This window comes from Carcharhinus amblyrhynchos, chromosome 15 (assembly GCF_965287045.1).
Source record: "Carcharhinus amblyrhynchos chromosome 15, sCarAmb.v2.hapA, whole genome shotgun sequence".
NCBI classification, from domain to species: Eukaryota; Metazoa; Chordata; class Chondrichthyes; order Carcharhiniformes; family Carcharhinidae; genus Carcharhinus; species Carcharhinus amblyrhynchos.
In genome coordinates, this window is record NC_137338.1 from 51,929,576 (window position 1) to 51,955,535 (window position 25,960).

A 25,960-nucleotide genomic window follows, 5' to 3' on the forward strand; every position below is an offset into this window, starting at 1 on the left:
TTTAAACCTGGGTCCCCAGAACATATGCTGAGTTTCTTGATTCATACTCTAGTGATAATACCACTAGGCCATCGCCTTCCCCAACGGAAAAGGAACATAATTTAGTGCAGAATGCAAAGTAAAACTGCTACCATGGTGTACACACATTAGTCCCTGCCTGGGACAACAATTCAACAGGCGCAGTCCTCGGCCTGCCTTATCACAGGCTCAGGTAATAAATTACAGCTGGGCAGGCCACTGCTAGTTACCCAGGGGAACTCATAATCAATGAGCTCCACAGGGAGATCAATCAGTGATACCCCACGGACCTTCTGGGGGGGGTATCACCCCCTCTGCCCCAGCACCTTCCAAGTCCAAGGGTACCCCCTTACTCCCATAATAATGGGGTCTTCGCCAGCTACTTGCACATGGTCTCAGCAGTGCATGCAAAGTCTGGTGGGGAGTTGAGGTCGGGGGGGCGGGGGGGGGGGGGGGGGGTTGGAGAGAGAGAGAGCGCATGTAACGAATGGGTGAGTACCTCTTCTGTGAAGAGCATTGAAGAACCACTACAAGAGACTCGTGCTTGCTGGCAACCTCTGACTGGGTGTCCATCGCCTCCGTCACCATGTCCAAGCTAGAATCTTCATCATCTAGGTGACTGGCTTCTGAGTTTTTAGGGAACATTCACGCTGTGAAAGACACCGATGATGGCGCGACCACAGAAACAGTTGCCTCTGTGGAGGGCTCCCTATGGCAGAGGTGATCCATGTGCTTCTTTAAGGTCTTCTCCTTGTTTTTCATTTTTTAAGACGGATCCTGCTTTCTCAAGAATAACTCCTGGATGATGATCAAAGTTCCTCATGTGGATCATGTCTCCTAGTTTTAAGTTTGTACCTGGTCTCTGACCATGATGGCCCCTTCTTAGGATTTCTTGTTTTAACTCAACCAGCCAAATGTGGGAACGTCAAGATAAGCCCTAGTCTGAAGGCATCATCCCATCAATAGCTCCGCTGAGGCTATTCCAATCATCACATGCGGCATAGTCTATAGTTAAAAAGGAAACAGCTTAGTTCCTAGAGAACTTGTGGTTTGTTTCTTCGTGCCACTTTTGAATGTCTGGACCACCCACTTAGCCAGACCATTTGAGGACAGAGGCAGAATGTCATGCAGATGTGTCTTACTCCATACGTACACACGAAAGTCTGAAACTTTCTGCTGGTAAATTGTCTGTCATGAGAACCTTTAGTATACCATGTTTATTAAAAGACTGATGGAGTTTCTCTATGGTGTTTTAGAGGTAGCAGAGGTCAACCTGTGCATGTCAATTCATTCTGAATGGGCGCCAGTGAAAATTAAAAACATGGAGCCCATAAATGACCCTGCAAAGTCTGCATGTACTCACACCAAGGGTCTCCCCAGCCATTCCCAAGAGTGCAACGAGGCTGCTGGTGAGGCTTCTGGTTTTTCTGGCAAGTTTTGCACTACTTCGCCAGGTTTTCAATATCATTGTCTATGCCAAGCCACCAGATGTAGCTCCTTGCAAGCAATTTCATCTTAGAAATTCTTGGGTGGCTACTGTGCAATTCTTGAAGTTTTGGTCACTGGCTTGGATGTGGGACAACCACCCGGTCTCTCAACAACATGATGCCAACATCTGTACTCAATTCCTAATATCTACAGAGATAAGGTTTTAAATCCTCCACAGGATGCCCTTGTGGTCCATCACTTAGGATGACACAATGTAGTTTCGCCAACATAGGGTTCTTTTGGGTCCATACTCGGAATTGCTTGGTAGTACATTACCTCATTGACCTGGAATGCACATTTTTTTCATTCTACTTGGACGCCAGCATCAGAAAATTACCATAAGACCTCCTCATAACTCTCCAAATGTTCCTTTGCATCTTCAGCCTGGGTGGTACGCATTTTGCCTGTTTTGGTAGCCCTGGTTGAGGTGGACCCCATGTCTTTAAATGCAGCACAGATGTGCTTGCTCCTCATTGTATTGTGGAGACACTTCCCTTCTAGTTCTGGAAGCTTGCAGCCTCTGACCCCTTTCTTGGCAGCAAGTGAGAGAAATGAGCACTGTCCACTGGAGACTTGGTTTCTATGTTATGGGGATCAGCCAAGGCAGAGGATGGACACCTGAAGCTTCTAGACCTGTTTATCCTGGGAAAAAGCCAGTTCTATGGCTTTAATTGAGGGCCAGAGTTGGTTCAGTCAGCAGCTTCTTTTGGGTTGCAAGATCATCAATTCCCATTGAAAACAATCTTTTAACATTTCCGGAAGTGCTGACTCTTACTCAATGTTCGCCAATTTCCGTAGTCTCATTAAGAATTCGGTGACTGGTTCCCCAGGGAGTCTAGTTGCCGTGTTAAACCTGTAGCGTTGCGGTATAACAGACGGTTTAGAGTTGTTGTGGTCTCATACCATATCTACCAATTCATCAAAAGATTGTGAATCTGGGGCTGTTGGACAGGTTATTTTCGAGGCCCCCACAAGCAGGCAAGAGAATGACTTTTTGTTGTCGGCCTGTTCTATCCCATTGGCCTGGAAGAAGTATCTCATTCTTTTGGCGTACTGGGACTACTTTCTAGTTTCCCACATAGCGGCATTTTCAATATCTCCTTGTCACTCTCTTGGTGGATTTGTTAAAAGGCAAAGCTATCTGAAATATTCTTGTTCCTGGTCATGGCTGTTTACAGACAGCAAAGTAAAATCACTATCATGGTATACACACCCTAGTTCCTGCCTGGGACCACAGGTCAGCAGGTTCATTCCTGGGGCCAACTTCATAAAAGGCTCAGGTAACGAGTTCTAGCTGGGCAGGCCACCGGGGAAACTTATACTCAACGAACCCCAAAAAGAGATCAATCAGTGATTTCCCACGGATCTCATGGGGGTTATCACAAAGGGGATCATAGAAAAATATAAATGTGCTACCTCTTTGACACAAGTTCATGTATATAGTCACTCCCCAAAAGAGCAACATTCAGTCAATAAGGTACCTCTCAGAATGTTAAAAAAGAACACTCATCTCAATCAATACCAAGAGCCTTTCCTGACTTTTGCTTACAGACTAATGAAAAATACTTTCACTTTTCCAACCCTTGAAGTCAGCTCAGTTGCAGTTCCCACTGTTTATCTCTGTGTGAATGGATATTTCTGACAAGTGCATAAACAGTGTATTGACAGTCGACCAAGAGATTTCTTTGCAAATTGTCATATCCTGGTTTTCGCTGACCTCAACAGTTCAATTTTACAGCCATGAAGAAGTACTACAAATGTGGTGTTCTGCTTACACAGACAGTCTTATATGATCTAATGAGTTGTTGAAAAAGAAGAAATGATGCGATGTCACATTTATTCAACAAGAAAAAGTCAAGAGTGTGTTTTTATAAATCTTCTGATTAGAGAGAGATGGTGGTCTGAGGTAATATACAGGCCCAGTCTAAGGCTCAGGCGACAAGGATTCAAATCCCACTACGGGAGCTGGTGAAATTTAAAGTAAATTAATAAATCGAGAATATAAATCTAGCCTCACAAATGGTAACAGTAGCAACTATTGTTCACTAATGCCCTTTAGGGAAGGAAATCTGTCATCTTTACTTCTGGCCCTGATGTGATTCCAGACCCACCACAATGTGATTGACTCTTAACTGCCCTCTGAAATGGCCCTGGCATACTAATTAATTCAAGGACAATTAGGCTTGTGTGGCACCCACCTCTCATGACTTTTTTTTAGAAATATACCAGGGAAATTCCCAGAATTATCAGCAAATGTTCAAATGTAGTACTGCTCTGTAGAGTAAGGTAGCTGGGTTTATGCCTGCCATATTGGAATTTGGGAACTCGAAGAGGTCAACCCCTGGTTTGATTGTAAGCAGAATATCTGTTGTTCCTTTAAATAGCTTTAGTATTGTGACTGAAGATACCAAGAATGTGAGCGAGCGAGCGAGCGTGAGGAGGCATTGGGGGAGGGATGAGGGCTGTTACTCCTATTGTAAAATGAAAGAAACTGTTCTGGAATAAGATCAAAGCAGGAAATGCAATTTAAGATACAAATATTTCAGTTGCATACTTTGAATCTGCCAATTAATAAGACAAGTTTAGAACACTGACTCCAACACCTTCCCCTATGTTGGCTGTAAGGTGGACTCTAACAGCACAAATGAAATTGTGCCCAAGATCTAAAACCTCCATGTAAGTAAAGTGTCACAGATCATTGATTTCTGATAGTCTTAAGATCCCGTCAGTATAGGCTAATAACAGCAATAAGAATAGCAAGATTGCACTTCCCTCTCCCACAATCATAGCACAGCGATAAATTGCACATTTCATATCAAACCACTCTCTGTGCCATTCTTATGAAATAAACTGAAATTTTTGCCTGAATCCATTTCATTAACAATTCTAGTCTATTCCACAGTGCACAATCTCAGTGACCTCAGGAAAGTGCTCATGCATTTTGCAGGTAGCAAATTGAAACTGAAAGCTTTATTACTTAAGTTTGTCTTCCACCTTGTGTCTCAAGTTAGCAGAATTGGGGAAAAAAATCCTCCCAATACTGAGTCTTGACCTTGAAAGAACCTCTAATCAAATGTGAATGATTCAACTCAAAGTAAATGTGCACTATCAAACTGAAAATTCAAGGGAATCTTGTACTCTGTCCTTCCTCTTTTAAAAAACTCATTTATGGGATGTGGGTGGCACTGGCTAGACAAGCATTTATTACCCATTCCTAGCTGCCCTTCAGAAGATGGTGGTGAGTTGCCTTTATGAACTACTGTGGTCTGAGGTGCAGATACACCCACAGATACAATCAATTTCAATTATTGCCACTGCTTTTATTATCAATGACTTTAATAATGATGCTCATCATAAGCCCCAAGACTTTTGAATAGATTTCACGTTCCTTTTGTAATATTCAGGAAAATAATTCTGCATTTTATTAAATTAATTCAGTCTACAAACTATTCATTCTGAAGTGTTGGGATTCTTTCCTTTTGAACACAGTGTAGCCTGTAACACTCCTATTCCTGTGTTACATTCGCGTAATGAACGTTCAAGAAAAAGCTAATTGTAAAATAATCTTTAGGATCTAGACAGGCTGGGCGAATGGGCCAGGAAATGGCAAATGGAATTTAATGTTGGTAAGTGTGAGGTGGTCCACTTTGGTAGGGATAATGGTAGGAAGAACTATTACTTACGTGGCAAAAAACTGCAGCAGGCGACGGTGCAGAGGGACCTCGGGGTCCTTGTGCATGAGTCGCAAAAACCCAGCCTGCAGGTGGTCAGGAAGGCTAATGGGATGCTGGCCTTCATAGCGAGGGGGTTTGAATATAAAAGTAGGGAGGTCTTGCTGCGGCTGTATAGGGCATTGGTGAGGCTGCAGCTGGAGTACTGTGTGCAGTTTTGGTCGCTGTACTTACGCAAGGATTTTTTGGCCTTGGAGGGAGTGCAGAGGAGGTTTACTAGGCTGATTCCGGAGTTGAGGGGGTTGAGTTATGAGGAGAGGCTGAATAAACTAGGCTTGTACTCGTTAGAGTTTAGAAGAATGAGGGGAGGTCTCATTGAGACGTATAAGATGATGAATGGGATGGATAGGATAGAGGTGGAGAGGCTCTTCCCACTCAGAAAGGACAGTAGGACTGGGGGCACAGCCTCAAGATAAAGGGGGGGCGGTTTAGAACAGAGTTGAGGAGGAACTTCTTCACTCAAAGGGTGGTGAATCTCTGGAATTCTCTGCCCGTTGAAGTGGTGGAGGCTGCCTCGCTAAATATTTTTAAGACGCGGGTTGATGGGTTTTTGATAAGCGAGGGGATTAAGGGTTATGGGGAGAGGGCGGGAATGTGGAACTGAGACACGACAGATCAGCCATGATCTTACTGAATGGCAGGGCAGGCTCGAAGGGCTGGATGGCCTACTCCTGCTCCTATTTCTTATGTTATGTTAACCAGTATTGATTTGTCTGTGGTGCATCTTTCGCTGCCATTTGTTTCTGTCACTTTCATTTAAGCAAAATGCATATAAAGCCATTTAACAATACTACATGCAATTATTTCTTTACAAAATAACTACTGCTGGCCATCAAGTCAGGATTCATTCAGTGTACTAATGATTCTATTTTAGTTTGCAATTTGAAATCAATATCAACTTTGGAAATCCACAGCATCCAGATTTAAAGCGACACCATTCCTTTCATTAAGCTCCACAACATAGAAAGCACTATTGCTATTACTCTTGCTAAAATAACAAACAAAATGCATGCTATATAATTGCATTAAGCTTTTATTTAAATATATCTGTGACATTTCTGTGTCTGCTGTCTTAGTACTTGGTAGTAACGCATTTAAAATAAAAAGGTTATTACAGACAAAAGGAATCTTACACAAATGCATTAAGCATTTGTCAGCCAATGTCAGAACCAACCATTTCCAAGATTATGTCTAACCCAATTTCAAATGCTTTCTTGAAAGCAATTATCTCAAAATTACTGTGATACAATATTTAAAATGTTGTCCTGCAACACTTATCTAATTTTGTAACTTGATGTTCCTACCATTCCATATTCATTTCAGTCAAATCATAGATGTAAAATGAATGTTGAAGCAATGTTTAGTCCACTTGGACATTGGTGATCAGTCACACTGAGAGCAGCTAGAGTAGTGAAGCCTTTTCCAATGGGAAAGCAGCACATTACCTTTCTTTTGCCAGTAACTTTTATCTCCTAATGTGACAGTCACAATCTCTGAAACGTAATTATTTCATTCATCGCAAACTATTGGGTTTCAAATGTGATATAAAATGATCTTACAATTCCTCACTCACTATTCTGACTTCTGATCTGCTCAAAACTGGCAAGTCATTGTTCATCCAATTATTCCTTACACCATATAAGAACATAAGAAATAGGAGCAGGAGTAGGCCATCTAGCCCTTCGAGCCTGCCCCGCCATTCAATAAGATCATGGCTGATCTGTCGTGGCTCAGTTCCACGTTCCCGCCCTCTCCCCATAACCCTTAATCCCCTCGCTTATCAAAAACCCATCAACCCACGTCTTAAAAATACTTAGCGAGGCAGCCTCCACCACTTCAACGGGCAGAGAATTCCAGAGACTCACCACCCTTTGAGTGAAGAAGTTCCTCCTCAATTCCGTTCTAAACTGCCCCCCCTTTATCTTGAGGCTGTGCCCCCTAGTCCTACTGTCCTTTCTGAGCGGGAAGAGCCTCTCCACCTCTATCCTATCCATCCCATTCATCATCTTATACGTCTCAATGAGATCTCCCCTCATTCTTCTAAACTCTAACGAGTACAAGCCTAGTTTATTCAGCCTCTCCTCATAGCTCAACCCCCTCAACTCCGGTATCAGCCTAGTAAACCTCCTCTGCACTCCCTCCAAGGCCAAAATATCCTTGCGTAAGTGCGGCAACCAAAACTGCACACAGTACTCCAGCTGCGGCCTCACCAGTGCCCTATACAGCTGCAGCAAGACCTCCCTACTTTTATATCCAATCCCCCTTGCTATGAAGGCCAGCATCCCATTAGCCTTCCTGACCACCTGCTGCACCTGCAGGCTGGGTTTTTGTGACTCGTGCACAAGGACCCTGAGGTCCCTCTGCATCATCGCCTGCTGCAGTTTTTTGCCACGTAAGTAATAGTCCTTCCTACCATTATTCCTACCAAAGTGGACCACCTCGCACTTACCAACATTAAATTCCATTTGCCATTTCCTGGCCCAATCGCCCAGCCTATCTAGATCCTTCTGCAGACTCTCCACACCCTCCGCGCAATTTGCCGTTCCACCAATCTTGGTGTCATCAGCAAATTTCGACACCATACACCATATCCTGTGTGCCATGATGGAGGATAGAAATTTGAGCGGCGATTCAACCCATGAGCTCTCCTACTATCTGGCTCAAATGTAGACTGACAGAGGCCTGAATGAGGGCTGCCTCAGGAGGAGAAAGGCATGCATATTGCATTGAAACTTAAAAAAAGAAAAAGTTAGTATTGATGTTATTTTTAAATGGAAGGATAGGATCACAAACATTAATGAAAATTGTGAAGGTATGCTTACGTAGTTTTCAGTGATTATAATTATTAATGTTAGGAGGATTTCAAGCCTTTAGAATATTGAATGGCAAAATTCCAAATCAAAGTGAGTCAAAATGTAGACGATAAAAAAGATTTGCATTTACATGATCACAGCATATCCTAAAGCATTTTATTGCAATATAGTTACTGTTGTAATGTTGGAAACTGCAATGATTTCAATGAGGCCATTGAGGTTGGCTTCTTAATATATGAACTTCCTGATTGAGCTCTTTATTGCATGTCCAAACAGGGAGTCTTTGTTGTATGTCTCACTGGGAGTGTCAGGTCTCCTGGCACACCAGATGTTGACTCAGAACTTGTTACACTCTGTGAACTTTAATAGAGCTCGTAAATAAAAGGGAATCTGGTGAAGGGATACCGGCCTCTGCTGACTTATTTCAGAAATATAGCTGCCAATTTACGCACATGAGCTGCCAAAAGTAGCACTATCATAGTGACTAGGTCATTTTTTTGGATGTTGATTGAGGGATAAATATTGACAAGACACTTGGGATAAATTCTCTGCTTTTTAAAATAATGACGTGGGATCTTTTACATCCACCCGAGTGGGGTAGGACAGACTTGGTTTAATACTTCACCTGAAAGATAGAGGGTGGGATTTTACGGCCTCGCTCATCCCAAAACCGTAAAATCCCGCCCACGGTCAACAGACCTTCCCATTGTCCGCCCCTCGCTCACTCCGGTTCCCATGTCAGGTGGAATGGTAAAATTCCAGCCGGATCTCTGCTGGTTCAGCATTCCTTCAGTATTGTATTGGAATGTCAGTCTTGACTTTGTGCTCAAATCATCACTGGCACTCTTAGGCTTAATAATGTTAATATCTGATGATAAAGTTTATTTCAGCAGCAGACATGGAGATTGCTTTTCTCCACTGAATATAACTAAAGATCATTACAAACCAGAAAAGTTCTGATTTTATTTCTCCTTTTCCTCATTCTAATGATTGGTTCAGTGGACCGTGTTTACTATTGATGTTGCTCATGGGAAAAAACATACTCCATAGGATTTTGGAAAAACATGCAAGAAGTTCAACAAATAGTAGGGGTTGAGAATTAGCTGTGAAAGTAATGGCAAGGCACAAGGCATGCCATTATTTATGGATAAATGGTGCAGCAATTTCGGGGGGGGGGGGGGGGGGGGGCAGATGTGTGTTTAGGTCGGAATATCTGAAAGTTGTTGGTCAAGTTACTAGTGCTAGTTTTGTTAAAATGACTTTGTGTCCTTACCCTCTCCATTTTTATTAGGAATTCGGTCTCTCTGCATATTAAACTTATCAAAGTTCTAAAGCATGTCCTTGCAAGCAGAAATATATTTTGTGATAGCTATTAATTATTATATAATCTGGAACCACATTAATTATTACAAGTGTGGATGTCTTGGTTTCAGGTTTCAGCATTTTGGGGAAATTCAAAATATTCAAATTTTATACACTTTTGTTAGCTTTAACCTCTCTTATTTGAATCTTTCATTTTTTCTGTTTATTTCTCTTTCTGATCTGAATTGAATTCAGTTCTTTATTTTCCAATTCTTAAATATCAATCAGGTTCCAGGCGTCCCATTTCACCATTATCTGCTCACATTATTGGCAACTTTGTGGGCAAAAATGTCTTCAGTTGAAGCATGCAAAGGCGAGTCTAACTAATGACAGAAGACTATGTGTACCGCTACACCACATTCTGACCCAAGAGGTTTATTTCATCATCACAGATTTTCATTATTGATTTCTGCAATAGTTTCTGGCAGAAATATTAAGGAATGATGTCTTGCAGCATGGAGCATGCTGAAATGGGGCTAAAGTGGTTTTAAAGTCCAGAGACAATACTTTGAAGATCAAAAGTTATTGATTAGTATTTTAAAAAATCTTATCCAAATAAGATCCCAGCCTTTCAGTGTCCTTGGTTGCAGTCTAATGGAGCTATTGTCGAGGAATCACAAAAGCCCTGGTACAGCTGCAGTTATAACAACAGGTTAAAAGCTGGGAATTCTGCAGTGAATAACTCACCTCCTGACTCCTCAAAGCCTGTCTACCAGTTACAAAGCATACAACAGGAGTGTGATGGAATACGCTCTACTTTTTGGATTAGTGCAGTTCCAACCCTCTTAGCAAGTTTGCTGCATAGGAGATTCTCCCTCATCTTAGTGGGCCACAGATTTGAAATGAAGCTTATTCACTAATCATGGCCCAATGAATAAGATTAAATACATGAAACTCAGGCAGAAAATTTCATAACGTGTTGGAGAAAATGCTTATAATCATTTATGTATTATTAGAACAATCATCAACCTCAAATGGTAAAAATAAAATATTTACACTTTGGACATAGAGGGAGCACATGGCTCTCACATTTAATATTGCGTGCAATCAGCATACACCTCACTTCACTTGTTCTTGCTTTAGCGAGGATCACTTCAGTCATTTGGGCAGGAAAAAAAAACTACATAAGTAGACATCACAGGAATGTGGCAACTCTGTGCATGGGCAATGGTCAACAAAATGTCTTCTGTGCTGCATGTAGCCTTAACATTGCCCACTACTGCTCAAGAAGCTACATACTATTCAGGACAAAATAGCACATTTAATTGTTACTGCATCCACCAACTCAAACATTCACTTCCTCCACTATCAATGCACAGTAGTTGCAGGGTATACTATACATGATGCATTGCAGCAATTGGCCAAGCTGCCCCGAGAGGCACTTTTGAAACCTGCGATCTCTACCACTCAGAAGGAAGAGGGCAACTGATGCAGGGGAACATCATCACCTGTAATTTCCAAGCCACATTGTATCCTGACCTGAAAACTACATAAAAGTTTACCTTCACTGTTCAATAAAGCACCATCACCTTCCCAAGAGCAATTGAGGCTGAGCAAGAAATGCTGGCCTTGCCCGTGATCCTCACATTCCATAAAATAATTCAAGAAAAACTCTCTTACTGAAGTGAGGATCATGATCTTAGTTGAGATTCAGGAAATCAGGCTAATGAGCTGGGAAATCTGAATAAATTGATATTGGGGATGCACCTCCACCCTAACTACTTTCCTGTTTCTTTAATTGAATGACAAAAAAAACATATTCAAGATTTCCTCTAAATTACTTGACTAACGTAGTAGATGATGTAACAGAAGAATGTTCTACTGCCACATCTAATTGCAGCAATATGTTTAATTAAGTTTAACAGCCTAATTGTTTTTAGGACTTACTGAAGAGCCTGGTTTTCCACGTCATCCTTTGGTATATGGAAATGTAGACAGACATGCAACATGCCTTCGACATTTTACAAAATTAAAACTGCTCCTGAAATGGAAGTTATTGTTCTGAAATGGGTCCAAAGGGTTAGAATGTAGAATGTTGACATTAGTAAAGGAGCAGCTATCACAACGATTCAGGTATAAGTTTCAATTCTCCATCTGAATCATCTCTCAAGAAGGAACAGAAATCCCATGTACCAAGAATTGTACCCTGAGGTTTAAAAATAATTGTTTAGAGCTTGTTTAAAGCTAAGAAAGCTAGTTTCAGAATGACTGAAGATTGAGTCACCTTCATGCTGATCAATGGAGTTGAAATCAGTGGGGTTTCTCATGAATTTCTCATGAATTCGTATTTTGCCGACTACACTGCCACAACAACAAAAGCCACTCTCTTTAATATTGGTGGTGGCGGAACTTAGAATCATAGAAATTATGCAGCACAGAAAAAGGCCACTTGGCCCATCATGTCCGTGCTACTTAAAAAATCAGCCACCCAGTCAAATCCCGCTTTTCAGCATCTCGTCCATAGCCCTGCAAGTTATGGAATTTGAGGTGCATATCCAGACATCTTTTAAATGAGTTGAGGGTTTCTGCCTCCCCTACCCTTTCAGCCAGCACAGTGGCAAGCACTGCCGGCTCACAGCACCAGGGTCCCAGGTTCGATTCCCGGCTTGAGTCACTGCCTGTGTGGAGTTGCACATTCTCCTCATATCTGCATGGGTTTCCTCTGGGTGCTCCGGTTTCCTTCTACTATCCAAAGATGCGTGGGTTAAGTTGATTGGCCATGCTAGACTGTCCTTCAAGACAGGGCCTAGGTAGGGTAAATACATGGGGCTAAGGGGATAGGAGCTGGGTGGCATTTTGGCCGGTGTAGGCTTGATGGGCCAAATAGCCCCCTTCTGCACTATAGGAATTCTATTATTTTTAGGCAATGTGTTGTAAGCCACTCAACTCTCTTGATAAAAAAAAATTCTCATCTTGCCTCTAATATTTCTACCAATCTATTTAAACCTATGTCCCCACCAATCACTGACCTCTCTGCTAAAGTAAATAGGTCTTTCCCATCCACTCAATTTTGCACATCTCAATCAAATCTTCCCTCAGCTTCCACTGCTCCAAGATAACAACCCCAGCCTATTCAATCTGTCCCTTGAGCCACAATTCTCCATTCCTAGCAAAGTCCTCATTGTAAATTTCCTCTGTACCTTCTCCAGTGCAATTACATCCTTTCTGTAATGAGGTGACCAGAACTGCACAAGTACTCAAGCTGTGACCTATCTAATGTTTTATATAGTTCCAGGATTAGACTTTCAAAGAGCATTTGATACAGTACTCCACAACAGACTTTTGAGCAAAAATTAGAGTTCATGGAATAAAAGGGAAGTAGCAACATTAATACAAAATTGGCTGAAGACAGGAAACAGAGTGCTGAGTTCAAAATTTGCATATGTAATGAAACTTAGACGCATTGTGAATTGTGAGAAGTTGGTGTAGAACTTCAAAAGGACATGGACAAGTTGGAGGACTGGCTGGTGAATGGATGGAGTGATTAGTGGCAAGGTGATGGGTGGGGGGTGCAGTGATTAGTTGGGGATGTACACTTTTGAGTGTGGGGTGGTGGGCAGGATGGTCAGCTGTGCAGTCAGGTGGTGCCTGGCAAGGGGGGTCTTAGGTTATCCCCAGACCACCAGTTGGGTGGTCATCAATGGGGGGACAGTCAGAGGATGGAAGTAGTAATCAAGGGATTGGGGGCGTAATCCAGGAGATTACGTACCCTGGGTCAGACCATTGGAAGCATCTGAAGACTGTGTTTAGAGTATCAGATGGTTCTCAGTGCAGAGTAATTGTCCAACAGAAGTTTGAACTTGTTCCATGCAATCCTTATGTGGGTACTTTCAGGGCTTCTCCAGTGCATCTTTAGGTACCTCTTGGGTATGATAGCCTGGAAATGTGAAGTTATGGACTATAGAATACAGCACAAGAAGGTTATGTTAAACTGTACAAGACATCAGTTTGGCCTCAACTGAAGTATTGTGTCCAGTTCTGAGTGGTACACTTTAGGAAGGATATGAAAGCATTGGAATGAATGCAGAAAAGAGTCATAAAAATGTCTCCGAGGATGAGGAACTTCAGTTATGAAGATAGGCTGGAGAAGGTAAGGTTTTCTTTTCTTGGAGAAATGTTCCCACTTACGAAAGGATCAAAAAAAAAAGCACGTATTTAAACAAATTGGCAAAAAAACCAAATGCAATATGAGGAAAAACACCTTTTCAGGTAGTGCATAATTAAGGTGTGGAATGCACTGCCTGCGCGTGTGGTGGATGCAGGTTCAATCACAGCATTCAAAAGATAATTAGGCTGTTATCTGAAAAGGTAGAATGTGTAGGGTTATGGGGAGAAGGCAGGAAAATGGTACTTAATAAATTGTTCATTTGGCGAGCCAGTGCAGACATGACAGGCCAAATAGCCTCCTGCATTTTTATAATTCTTGTTATTCTGTGATTCAATCGAACCACCATACGACATAAATTGATTATGTACACTGGTCGTTCAGAAATGGAATATTGCATGTGAACAAGTTGTAATCAGGCCACACTGGACATGCCTTAATTAGGGCATTTTGATCAGAAACATGTAGAGAACCAAGTTGTAAAAGTGTACTATTGTAAGACAGATTTGGATTTGGAGGGCTGATCAATCTAGAGACTAAGCTCAGAATTGCAACCCATTTGGTTTTCCAATCGTCTGACAATTATAAGTAAAGCATTCTTAATAAATCTATGAGCACTAGAGCTCAACGAGAGCCTTAATGATTATGGAGAATTAAAGGATCATCCAATTATTAATAAGTACCATCCTGGGACATCAATGTAGCATTTCACTTACCAACACTAGGTTGATGCCTTTGTTTCAGTTCGTTCAGCAAAATGTTAATCTTCTTCCAGTTAAAATTTAGGCCTTCAATTTTTCCCTGAAATAATTTAAGCAAAAACATAAACCTAAATGAGCTGGCACATAGGTTCTCGTGTTCAAAAGCTCCTGTAGTTACAGTAATAACAATAGTAATTAGCAAGTTAAAATGGACAAATCACTTAATCTGAATCATTAAAATTAATTAATTAAAAATGATTTTAAAATTATTTAAGCATGGCAAATATATTTTCTGAGGTAACCAATGACTCAAAAGTTGTAAGAACTCAGGTTTGCCCAAGATAGACTCAATAACAAAGGGCACCTTTGCGCCTTCACCACCCAGAGGATTGACAAAATTCTATCAGCTCTTTTCCCCATATCACAACAAGGCTACCAAAAATGTTGTCTATTCAACCATCATCTGATGAGATGGTAAATGGTATCCCTTGTTTTCTTGTCTATAGTAATTACTTCATAGGGCATTCTGCCTCTAAATGGTAAAAATCAACAAAGGGCTGATTTCAATCGGGTTCTTTAGTAGCAGAACACAGCATTATCTTGCTGAGCAGTTTGGGTACAGGTGTGTACACAGGGATAGTACAAACAGCTTTCAGTAATGATTGTGTCTGTAAGACATCATCAGCCATATGAATGAACTGCTGACTGTGCACAGAAACCACTGTGAAATGTTAATAGGCACTCTAAGGCTACTGGTGGTAATTTTATCAGGTTCTTCAGTGTTGTCTATTTCTTTGCTGGCAAGAAAATACATGGCATTGGAACTTGAAATAAGCTGAACACCAATAAAACAACGGCAACACTCAAGTCAGGCAACTTATTTTTTACATTAGGATTTTTTGATTGATAGGAGTAATATACCAGACCAGCACGAATACTATTGCATTACTTATCAACTCTCCATAGACTATGGCTGAAGACAACTACAGCCTTGACCTGAAGGACACAGATGCAAAGTATTATAACCTGCTTTTACTCTCTCCAGACTGTGTTATTTCTAGAATTTTTACTTCTTTTTTCAGATTTCCACCATTTGCAGTTTTGCCCTTTGATATTATCTTTCAGCTTGAACAGTATCGCAGTGAATTTATAGGTGGAGATTTTTTATCATACTGGAATGGGTCAGTCAGTATGCTTCGATATATGTTAACCTCCTTGGTATTTCAAGATCTTCTCTTCCTAACATCAAATGTACACGTGGAAACATTTCTAAGATGAGCTCTAGCAATTTCCAAGTGACAAAACACCAGGATATCTATCTTGGAGGCAGGCTATTCTTTAGAAATGGTGAAAAGTAGGGTAGACCAAAGCTCAAGTGCCTTACACTTAAGTCAAAGAAAAAAAAGTGACTGAATTCTGAAAGAGGAGTTAATGTATCCTTTTATTGTGCAAAGGCTGAAGGGTTATAATGAGTGAAAGCTTTTACGATTTATCATAATCACATCATTATGTTTATCAGTATGTTGGTGGTAATTAACTAAATTGCTGAGTAGAGCCCTTGTGTATAAGAGGAGGGCATTAGCATAACTGTAGACATTTTATACATTATTCCTTGCTTACTTTTTTTGAAATCTTTAGTTAGAGGTTTTTAAATGGTATTTGTGAAATACTAATTTTTTAAATTAATTGAAATCTCTGTTCCTGACAGAAGTAGCGTTTGGCATAATCTGTTGCAGCTGTTCAAGAGCAACTGTGAAACATCGCTACAGGAAAATGGCAACAAACAGCTGCTTCCAATTGGTTGAAGGTGACAGGAAGATTAATTTACCTAATAACAAGCTGATCCTGCACTGATTTATAGTGTGGCATGCATGATGATCTCAAAGTAGATGCTAACTAAAAAGGAGCAATCACCTTTGATCATAGATGATAAGTAAGACAATAGAGTCAGGGATCACTCCATGGTATAAAATCTCTGGAACAGTTGTTCCTAGATTCCAGAAAGATCCCAGTTGATTGAAAAATGACAAAATGTATATCTCAATTCAAAAATGGGGGATATTCTGTTTTTGTTTCAGATTCCAGCATCTGCAGTATTTTGCTCATTTTAGATGCTGGTGGGATGTTTTTCTTCCTTGGGGAACCTAGAACTTGAGGGCTCAGTTTAAAAATAGGAGGTCACCCATTTAAGATGGAGACAGGGAAGAACTTCTTCTCACTGAGGGTTGTTAGTCTCTGGAATTCTCTCAAGTGGAGGCTGGATCACTGGGGTTCAAGGAATATGAGGGGATGTTGGGAAATGGAGGTAATCAGACCAGCCATGCTTTTACTGAATGGTGAGGTAGGCTTAAGAAACTGAATGGCCTATGCCTGTTCCTATTCATTACAATCTTATGAACATATCTTTTAACTATATCTAAGTATGTTTTTAGAAGCAGCTATCCTGAAACTTTATGCTATTGTTTGGGATAACTAATCAATGAGTTCCTGTAAAAAAGTTATATGATCGGTGCAACTTGTGGGCCGAAGGGCCAGTTTGTGCTGCAGTGTTCTATGTTCTATATAACCTATACAAATAAATTATGGCATAAATTAGATTACATCTGATTTAGTCATGCAACATAGGCCAGGATTTTCCAGCCCAGTCATGACAGGACCTGCCCCTGGGAATGTAGCAGGCCAGCCAAAGATCCAACGACATTCAGTAAGACCTGATGATCCTGGTGGCAGGCAGAATGCCAGAAAATCCTATCCATAGTCAGCAGTAAAGAATAACAAGTCATTTATTTAGAGACTTTCACATCCTTGGAGCATCTCAAATTCTAAACAGCCAATTTGGGTCTTTTGAAGCATTGTCATGATTGTAAAATAGGGAAGAATGGCAAGTCAATTTATGCATAGCAAGATCCCACAAGCAGCAAAGGGAAAAATGACCAGGCAATTTGTCTTTATGGCGCTAAAGGGATGAACATTATCTTCTTTTCTATCACTCTACCAGTAGAATTGTAACAAGGCAAATTATTTAAATATTTTGAAGTAAAATAGCTCAATGTAATATGCTTCAAAATTACTTTTGTGAAGACTACTTAATTTGAGCACAGTACATTCATGACATTTGAAAGTACTGTTCCGGTTATGACTGACAATTAGCATACCGTATAGTATGATAAACATCTCTTAAGGCTGACATCATGGTTTCAAAAGTTCAGTTATAATAGATGCAGGTGAAGACTGGCAATGGTCTTGAATCACAACACGTATGCTAAATATATAAATGTAGTTCCTTACTTAATGACTCCATGTTGTCACTAAGTCCTGCTCTATAGTAGTAGGTATGTGGCAGCATTGAAAGCATAGCTTATCAAAGCCATTTTTTGTTCTAGTAATCAATTAATGCATTTATCTGCTTCTTGTACTGATATCAATTAATGGCTTTAAAATTGTAAGTTGATAATGAATTTATCAAATTATATTTTTTGTGAAATGTTGTGTCTAACATTTTTTTATTAAGTTAATAAGGGGGAGTCCAGAACTAGGGGTCATAGTCTGAGGTTAAGGGATAAATCTTTTAGGACTGTGGTGAGGAGAAATTTCTTCACCCAGAGTGGTTAGTGTGTGGAATTCACTATCACAAAAAGTAGTTGAGGCCAAAGCATTGTAATTTCAAGAAGCAATTAGATATAGCTCTTGGAATTAAAGAAATCAAGGGATTTGGAGGAAAGGCGGGAATAGGATATTGATTTTGATGATTAGCCATGATCAAAATAAATAGTGGAGCAGGCTCATAGGGCCAAATGGCCTCCTCCTGCTTTGATTTTCTATGTTACTATGTAATTTACACAAATCAAATGAAATAATAGTTTTAATGCAGTCACACAAAAACTACAAGTGTATTATCAGGTTATTTATTTCATTGCTGTGGGAGCTTGTTGTGCACAAATTAGCAGTCACATTTCATACATTAGAATGGCAAACCCACTTCAAAAATATTCCATTGGAATGAAGCACCTGGAAAGGCTGTGAAAGGCAAATAGAAATCCAAGTTATTTCATTGTTTTTTATTGTAACAGTGAATTCATCCTGCAGCCCTCCCAAAACTAAAGTAAGACATAATGTTGCATAATTTATAAGAGGCCCCACACAACTTCATAGGAAATAGGAGGAGGAGAAGGAATAGGGTCATTCAGCTCCTCAAGCTTGCTCTGCCATTCAGTTGGATCATGGATGATCTTTCATCTCAAAGCCATTTTCTTGCACCATCCCCATGCCCCTTGGCTTCGTTAATATCTAGATTTCCATAACCTCAATGATTAAGCCCCCCCAGTCCTCTGGGGCAGAGAATTCCAAAGATTAATAACCCTTTGAGTGTGGAAATTTCTCCTCATTCTAGTCATAAATGGCTACTTCTTATCTGAGAATGTGCCCCCTGGCTCCAGACAACCCAACACGAGGAAACATCACTTCTGTATCCACCGTGTTGAGCCAGTAAGAAGTTTATATGTTTCAATGTGATTGTCTCTCATTCTTCGAAAGTCTAAAGAATACAGTCCAAGTATCCTCAATATTTCTTCATAGGAAAATCCTTCCAACCCACGAATCAGTATGATGAATCTTTGTTACACTCCCTTTTTGGCAAGTATACCCCACCTTCAGCAAGGAGACCAAAACCTTCAGCAATACCCCAGCTCTGATGAAAGGTCATCCAGACCATGCTGTCAGATCTGCTGAGATTTTCCAGCATTTTCTGTTTTTGCCTCAATCTTGCTAGTTTTCTTTGACAATTTTGCAAGCCTCTTTCTTTGATCTAATGCAATCTTTACCTTCTCTTGTTAGCTGTGGTTGAATCCTTTCCCCTGTTCAGCCTTTCTGCCTCAAAGATCTGTACATTTGTAGCAAACCATGGAATTATTTCTTAAAAGCTAGTCACTGCCTGTCTACCATCATAATGTTTAGTTTCCCAAACTACCACAGCCAACTTGCCCTTCATGCATTTGTATTTTCCTTTGTTCAGATTTAAGACGCTAGTTTCAGATTGAACTACATCACTTTAAACTTAATATAAAATTCTGACATATGATGGTCACTTTCCCTAAATACTCCTTTTCAAGCAGGTTATTAATTAGCCCTTTCTCATTGCATGATATTAGATCTAAAAATGGCTTGTTCCTTAGTTGGTTCCTCAACAAACTATTCTAGAAAACCATCTTGTATACATTCCAGGAATTTGCATTAGTGCTAAATTAGTTTACCAATTATACAAGTAGATTGAAGTCCTCTATGATTACTGTATTGCTCTAGTTACATACACTTCTAATTTCCATAGATGTCCACATTCCAAACAACAAATGATCTCTAGATATGCCCTACTGGGCATTCCAATTTCCCACTTAACCTCCTAAGAGAATTTCTGTATTAAAACTTTTAGGCTGTATTTTTACTTCCCAGGTAAGAGGCTGACCATGGAAAGGCACATTGACCTTGGGCAGGATTTTATGGTTTTGGGACAAGCAAAACCATAAAGTCCCGCCCATGATCTCTATTCAACTGCAGCCTACAACCTCCAGACAGCATTTCTTTCCTGCCCAGCAGTACTTAGTTCTTGGGAGTATCTGATCACCTTCAAGATAGAATTGGACTTGTTCTCTGACTGGAGCAGAGATTGCATCGTACAATACATAAATGAATTGTCTAAGACTAATCAGGTCCAGAGTAACCTCTTAGACTAATTTTGAACATCTAAGGGGGTCAGAGAGGAATTTTCCACTATACCTCCTTCCCTCAATTGGTCTGGATTTTACCTGGTTTCATAGGTTTCCAAGAAATAACATAACTTTCACACTGGGTGGGCAACATCTTTATCGTGATACATAACACATTGCTACTGTGCATGATAGGTTGGGTGAATCAGAACATGTTTTCCGGTCTGTCATTGTTTGTATCTTCATACTAAAGCCTGTACAAATCCTGCTCCCAACTAGATATTTATCCAGCTGTTTTTTTTTTAAGAAAAAACTTGAACTGCTTTTGCTATTTTTTGCACCCCAATTATTCACTCAAACTTTGCAGTTTGTATCAGACATTTTACTGCAGACTTTTAAAAGAAATAGCAACTTTAGTTTTGTTAACAACTGAAAGTAGGAGAATACAAACTTCTCCAGAAATAAGAGCTGAACATTTTATTTTATAAGCTTGTCAACCTACATTATTTTTGTTCCTCAGTTCATTTTCTCCTTATGTACCTCATAGGAAAATGTATTTATTCATCCCGAAAGACAACATATATGTTATTCAAGTACTGAATTCAAATTAAATTTGAATTATTCATCTTTATGGCAGTTATTATGATTATGATCTGATTGCTCTGTCTTATTTCAATTTATAAAATCTTGTTGTTCAAATTACAGATTTAAAATAAATCATTAGAAATTGCCAAATCTCTAAGACTAAACCATATATGCAAGAGAGTGTTACCTTCAATGGTTGAGGGATGGATTTTTCCTTACAGAAGTGCTGTGCCTTGAACAATATACCTTCCACATCAGCCTGCTTGGCTTGTACTCCTTCTTCTATCTCCTTAAAACAGAAATAGATTAAAAATATACATCAATCTGAAGTGATCAATATCACCATTTAAAGGTGTTGATTCTTTTACAGATCACAGAAGTTATTCCACACTCATTATGCTCCAACAGCTTGCTTATGCTAACTTACTAACCAGTGTATGTAGAACATTCTGATTTACACCCCTCTGCATAGGCATTGAATGCGCCATAGTTGCTGTAAATGTGCGTTTTACTTTCTTATCACCTCTCAGCAGAACTAGAATAAAGCAGGGAGTTGTTTCAAATTCAATTAGGCTTGATTATGCTAGCAGTTACATATTTTCAGCAGCTTTTCAAATTCAATTCTCACCTAAGATTCACCAACTTCAAGATGAGAAAATCATATAAGGAAAGACGGAACGTAAAAGGCTATTCATGCAACCAAGACAAATCACTCCAAAGAATATAAACAATACGCTCTATGTCAGTTATATACTTGCCTGCCCTCAAAGATAGTTCACCAAAATTGATCTAAACTACCCCTCTTAGTATTCCGGTCCAGCTTTCCCCGATGACATTCTATGGTCTTAAGAGCACAGAATCCATCCCTTTCAATGATGTACCTGATGATCTAGGTCTTTAAGTTCTATTCTTAACCAGTTTTTTTTCATCACTGAAGGATTTAATTAACCGCTTTTGTTGCAAGTCTGTTTCAAATAAGCATTACTGTTGTCAGTGGATAGAAATTCTGTTAATCTCTTGTCTCTCTTGAGGCATGTTAATTTTAAAGCTATGTCCTCTACTGCTGTAGACACACTGCTAAATGAAACAATGTGCTCACATCTACATTATCCATGCCTTTCAGCATTTTAAGACTTGGATCAGTTTTGGGTTTCTGTCGTCTTTTCTCTACTAAAAATAAATTAATTCTGTGTGAATCTCTGCATAATTTGAACTTAATGAAAATACCGTATCCCACTAAGCCAATCTGTCACCAGCTGATGCACAAAAAAACCTAAGAAACCATTGGTGATCTAGTCACTCTTGATACAGGGAATAGGCATGTATGTTAAGCAGTTAAAATTACATAACATACCAAATATGAACCTACTAATGATATGTACATCAGGATGACATGGTTTAATTTATGATCAAATACTCTGAAGACACATCCTTAATTTGGTTCATTAACAAAAGCTTCCCAATGATCAGAATTTTCCACTCCCATTGCATTGGGTGGGTTTGGCATCAAGAGCATAAAATATCACAAGGAGGTCAAAATCGCATTTCATATTGACATAAAATTAGGAAGTGATTGTCCCCTCTGTCAATGGTGGGCTGCGTTTCCCACTGTTCAACCTCAGGAACATCATTGTAATGAAATAAAATATCATTATCAGGCCATTATGCCGGAAACATACCCTCATATCCAAAAATCTATCCAAGATGGCACGATGTCAGAATGGGTCAAATCATGACTGGTCTCAGAAGGCATGCACTTGATGAATGGTACTCTGATGGGAGCTTGAAAGTAAGTGAAGTGTGCAGGAGGGAGAGAGTCCTGTCAGCTTGATGTCAGGATGGTGCACCTGGCTGAAGATTGCTTCCTGGTTTGCTAGTTATGCGCTGGGTTGGCCCTTAAAAATGGTGCTTGGATTGTTGAGGCATTGATTTTATGGTGGGACGGGCCAGAGGCCACCTGCTAGCAATACATTGTGGAACCTGCAATTTGTTTCTTCCACATGCCACACTACATGGCAGAAAAGGCTGCCATTGCTGTTGGCCACTTTTCCTGCCATGATGTCAGCCTTTGCCGATATCGGAGAAAATCTCGCCCAACGACTTTCACTGCATGTGTATGAATGACAAAATCCTTTTGCATTTTTACATTGCTAACGCGTAGATATGTCATATTATCTTTACCATGTGCCTTACCATACTATTATCCACAATAAAGTTAACTCAGTATTCTCTAGCTACTTTGCTTCATCACCAGAGATTCGTTTAGCAATGCCACTTGACAACATGAACTCAATGTCAATAGTGAATTTTCTAAGACAGTTGGAAATCTCCTCTTCCATATAGGATTGATGTATAACATCTTAGTCTTGTTTGTTAAGGTTTAGATGTAAACTACATAGTCATCTTTGGTTTCTTTCTGGTTATATCATAGGCCATAATTACAGCTGTTCTGTCAATCATAATTCAAAGAGACTTTAGCTGAAATGATGACAAACTGAAAAGGACCTTGTTCAATTCAAGGGGAAATCTTGATATGAGCTGTTGATTGATTCAAAGATCATTGTTCTACTCAGTTTCCTGTCCTCCTTCCATATCCCTTAATCTCCTTTAGTAATGCCCCATTTGATCATCTTGCCAAAAGCTTCCCCACTATCTGTGTAAGCAACATTTACTGCACTTTCCCCATCTATCACGTTTCCCTTTACAAACTGTTTTATAATGTTTGGCAAGCATGATCATCTTTTGAAATCCATGCTGGCTATTTCTCATCAATTTATCTTTTTTTCTGGATACGGTGCTAATTTCATCCTCAACACCAAGGTAAGGAACTAAAAATTTCATTTGAAACTGGTGGCAAGTCAATGGAATGATCATTCGGTACTCTGGTCTGTGTTTTGTGGAGTCACAGGAGCACTTCAGACTTCACAAGTATTTGGGCTTTTTTTGCACCAGCCAAGATACCTGAGGCACCTTCAGCTTCAAATTTCATAATCCACATACCATCCTGACTTGGAAATGTATTATAATTTCTTTATTTCTGTCGGGTATAAATTTTGGAGGTCTCCACTAAACAGCGCTGTGGATGTACTTGTATCGCATGGACTGAAGCAGGCCAAGCAAGCAGCACACCATCACCTTCTCATGGGCAATTAGGGATGCACAATAAATGCTGATCTTTCCAGCAATTCCCAAACCTCATGAATTAATTGCAAGATCGTCCCTGAAGAACTAAAGGAATAGTTGCTGCCCAATTACACACCAAAGTCCCACAAATAAAGCAAAATCCTGATTTTACAAATAATATCAGCATACTGCTTATTACAGAAGGTACCTGGGTAATTGAAATTCAATTTTGCACGAAATGGGGGATCAATTGGGCATTAAAATTTGTGACCTGATTTTGGACCCTCGTTTAATGAAAAACGGGCACGTCAATGTTGAATTTCTTCCCTTAAAACCTTTTCTCCGTAAAATTTATTATTACACTTGTTTCGCTAATTGGTCTCAAATTAGCTCTGCATCCCACTTTAAAAATGGATCTAGTATGGCTATTTTCCAAGCCTCACTAAATGAAGATCTGAAATAACCTTGTCGAAGTCAAAAATGTCTCAACAAGATGTCTCAAGAGAAATGGACAAAAAATACAGTTTTTGATGACATTTTCTGTTCGACTCTTCAAAAAGTCTCATCTTATGAATGTAAAATAGCTCAGTGTATAATTGTATGAGGAGCAGTGATTCACCAGTATATTCAAGCACTCCATCTTAAAAGTCCTTAGAAATTATCCTTACCATGCAAAGTATATGTGCAATCATTCAAGTGTATGTTTGACGGAATAATAATCTAGTATTTCATATAATTTTGCTTCAAACTGTTTGTTCATAACCCTTCCCATTAGCAGTAGGAAATTCTGTACAACTTGTCAAACTTAAGAATTAATCACTCTTCCAATATTTAATGTTGGAAAGTTTGTGACTGCAGCTAAGCGCTGAGCAAATTTGCTCTACTATGAAAGTTCTAGGAAAAAGCACTTAACTGACAAAGTCCTCTAGCCATTTATAGGTGCAGATGTGGAGCAGAGCACAAACTTGTACATGGTGAACAATCATGATAGTTCGACAGGAAGGTGAGACACAATAAACTCTGTATACCTGCCACTGAATTCATTCGCATCTCCAGCAACTATCTGAGGTTGGCTTCAATAATTCACAGCCTCAGCCTCCAAGTCAAATCCAACCTGAGCTTCTGATTCCATAGACTCTTTACCACAGATGTACTTGCAGAACATCACCACTTTTGTTCCTACCTTAGCCCTTCTGCCACTATAACCACAATCATGCTTTGGTCAATCTCAGACTTAATTATTCTGATCTGCTCTGAGGAAGTGTTATCCAGACTCGAAACATTGGCTCTATATAAGTAACTTCTTCGCTTTCATACTTTATGTCCCTTATAAAATCCAGGATCCCGTATGCTTTTATTAACTTTTTTCAACCTGCTTATTACCTTCAATGATTTGTTCACATATACCCCCATTATCTCTTTGCTCCTGTATCACTTTCAGAATTGGATCCTATAATTTATATTGCTTTGCATTATTCTTGATAAAATGAATCAATTCATACACTCCCTGCATGATATTTCATCTGCCACTTGATCTGCCATTCCACCAGTCTATCTAACACTAGTCTCCTCACTGCTCATAATACTTCACAGTTTTTAAGTTTTGTGTCTACTTAACTTTGAAAATTGGACTTTATTTTGATATCTCATCCAAAAGATGGTATCTCTGACAATGTAATACATGCTCAGTATTGCACTGAAGTATTAGCCGCTAAGTTTTTGCAATATGGTTTTTAAGAGTCACGGAGTCATACAATGCAGAAAATGCCCTTCAGTTTATCGAGGCAGCACAACAATAACTATCACTAAAGGCACGCTAATTGCATTTTCTTGCGCTTGTCCCATATACTTGAATGTTATGATATTCCAAGTGCTCATCCGAATACTTGGATCCAAAGATTGTAAGATTTCCAGCCTCCATTAACTTCCCAGATGGTGCATTCCAGATTCCCAACACATTGAGTGAATTTTTTTTTCCTTAAATCCCCTTGGAATCTTTTGCTCCTTACCCTAAAACTATGCTCTCTTGTGAGTGTGTTACCACTAAGTCAACTTTCACTTAATTCACGTCTACAGGCTCATTCTGTGCTTCATTTTCTTTGCAAAGGGATGCCAGGGGTGGCACAGTGCTTAGCACTGCTGCCTCACAGCTCCAGGAACCCGGGTTCAATTCCAGCCTCAGGTCATTATTTGTGTGGAGTTGGCACGTTTTCCCCATGTCTACATAGTGTGGCCAAATGGGCCACCTAAAATGGTGATTTACAGAGCATGCTGGGATAATTGGACAAGCACTGAAACAGCAGGCTACAGCTTAAAAGACAGAAAAATGGGCTGC

The 25,960-nt window shown here is 39.8% G+C and overlaps 1 protein-coding gene across 9 annotated transcripts in view; it reads right to left on the bottom strand.

The window, feature by feature from the left end:
* dmd (dystrophin) overlaps window positions 1–25,960 on the bottom strand; it is a 1,714,977-nt gene that overhangs the window by 415,971 nt on the left and 1,273,046 nt on the right. For all 9 annotated transcript variants that reach the window (XM_080203928.1, XM_080203931.1, XM_080203930.1 and 6 more), the window contains 2 exons: window positions 20,690–20,791; window positions 14,234–14,318 (listed from right to left, as the gene is read on the bottom strand). In XM_080203928.1, the coding sequence (XP_080060054.1) occupies window positions 14,234–14,318; window positions 20,690–20,791 (187 nt within the window). The remainder of the gene's footprint in view (window positions 1–14,233; window positions 14,319–20,689; window positions 20,792–25,960) is intronic.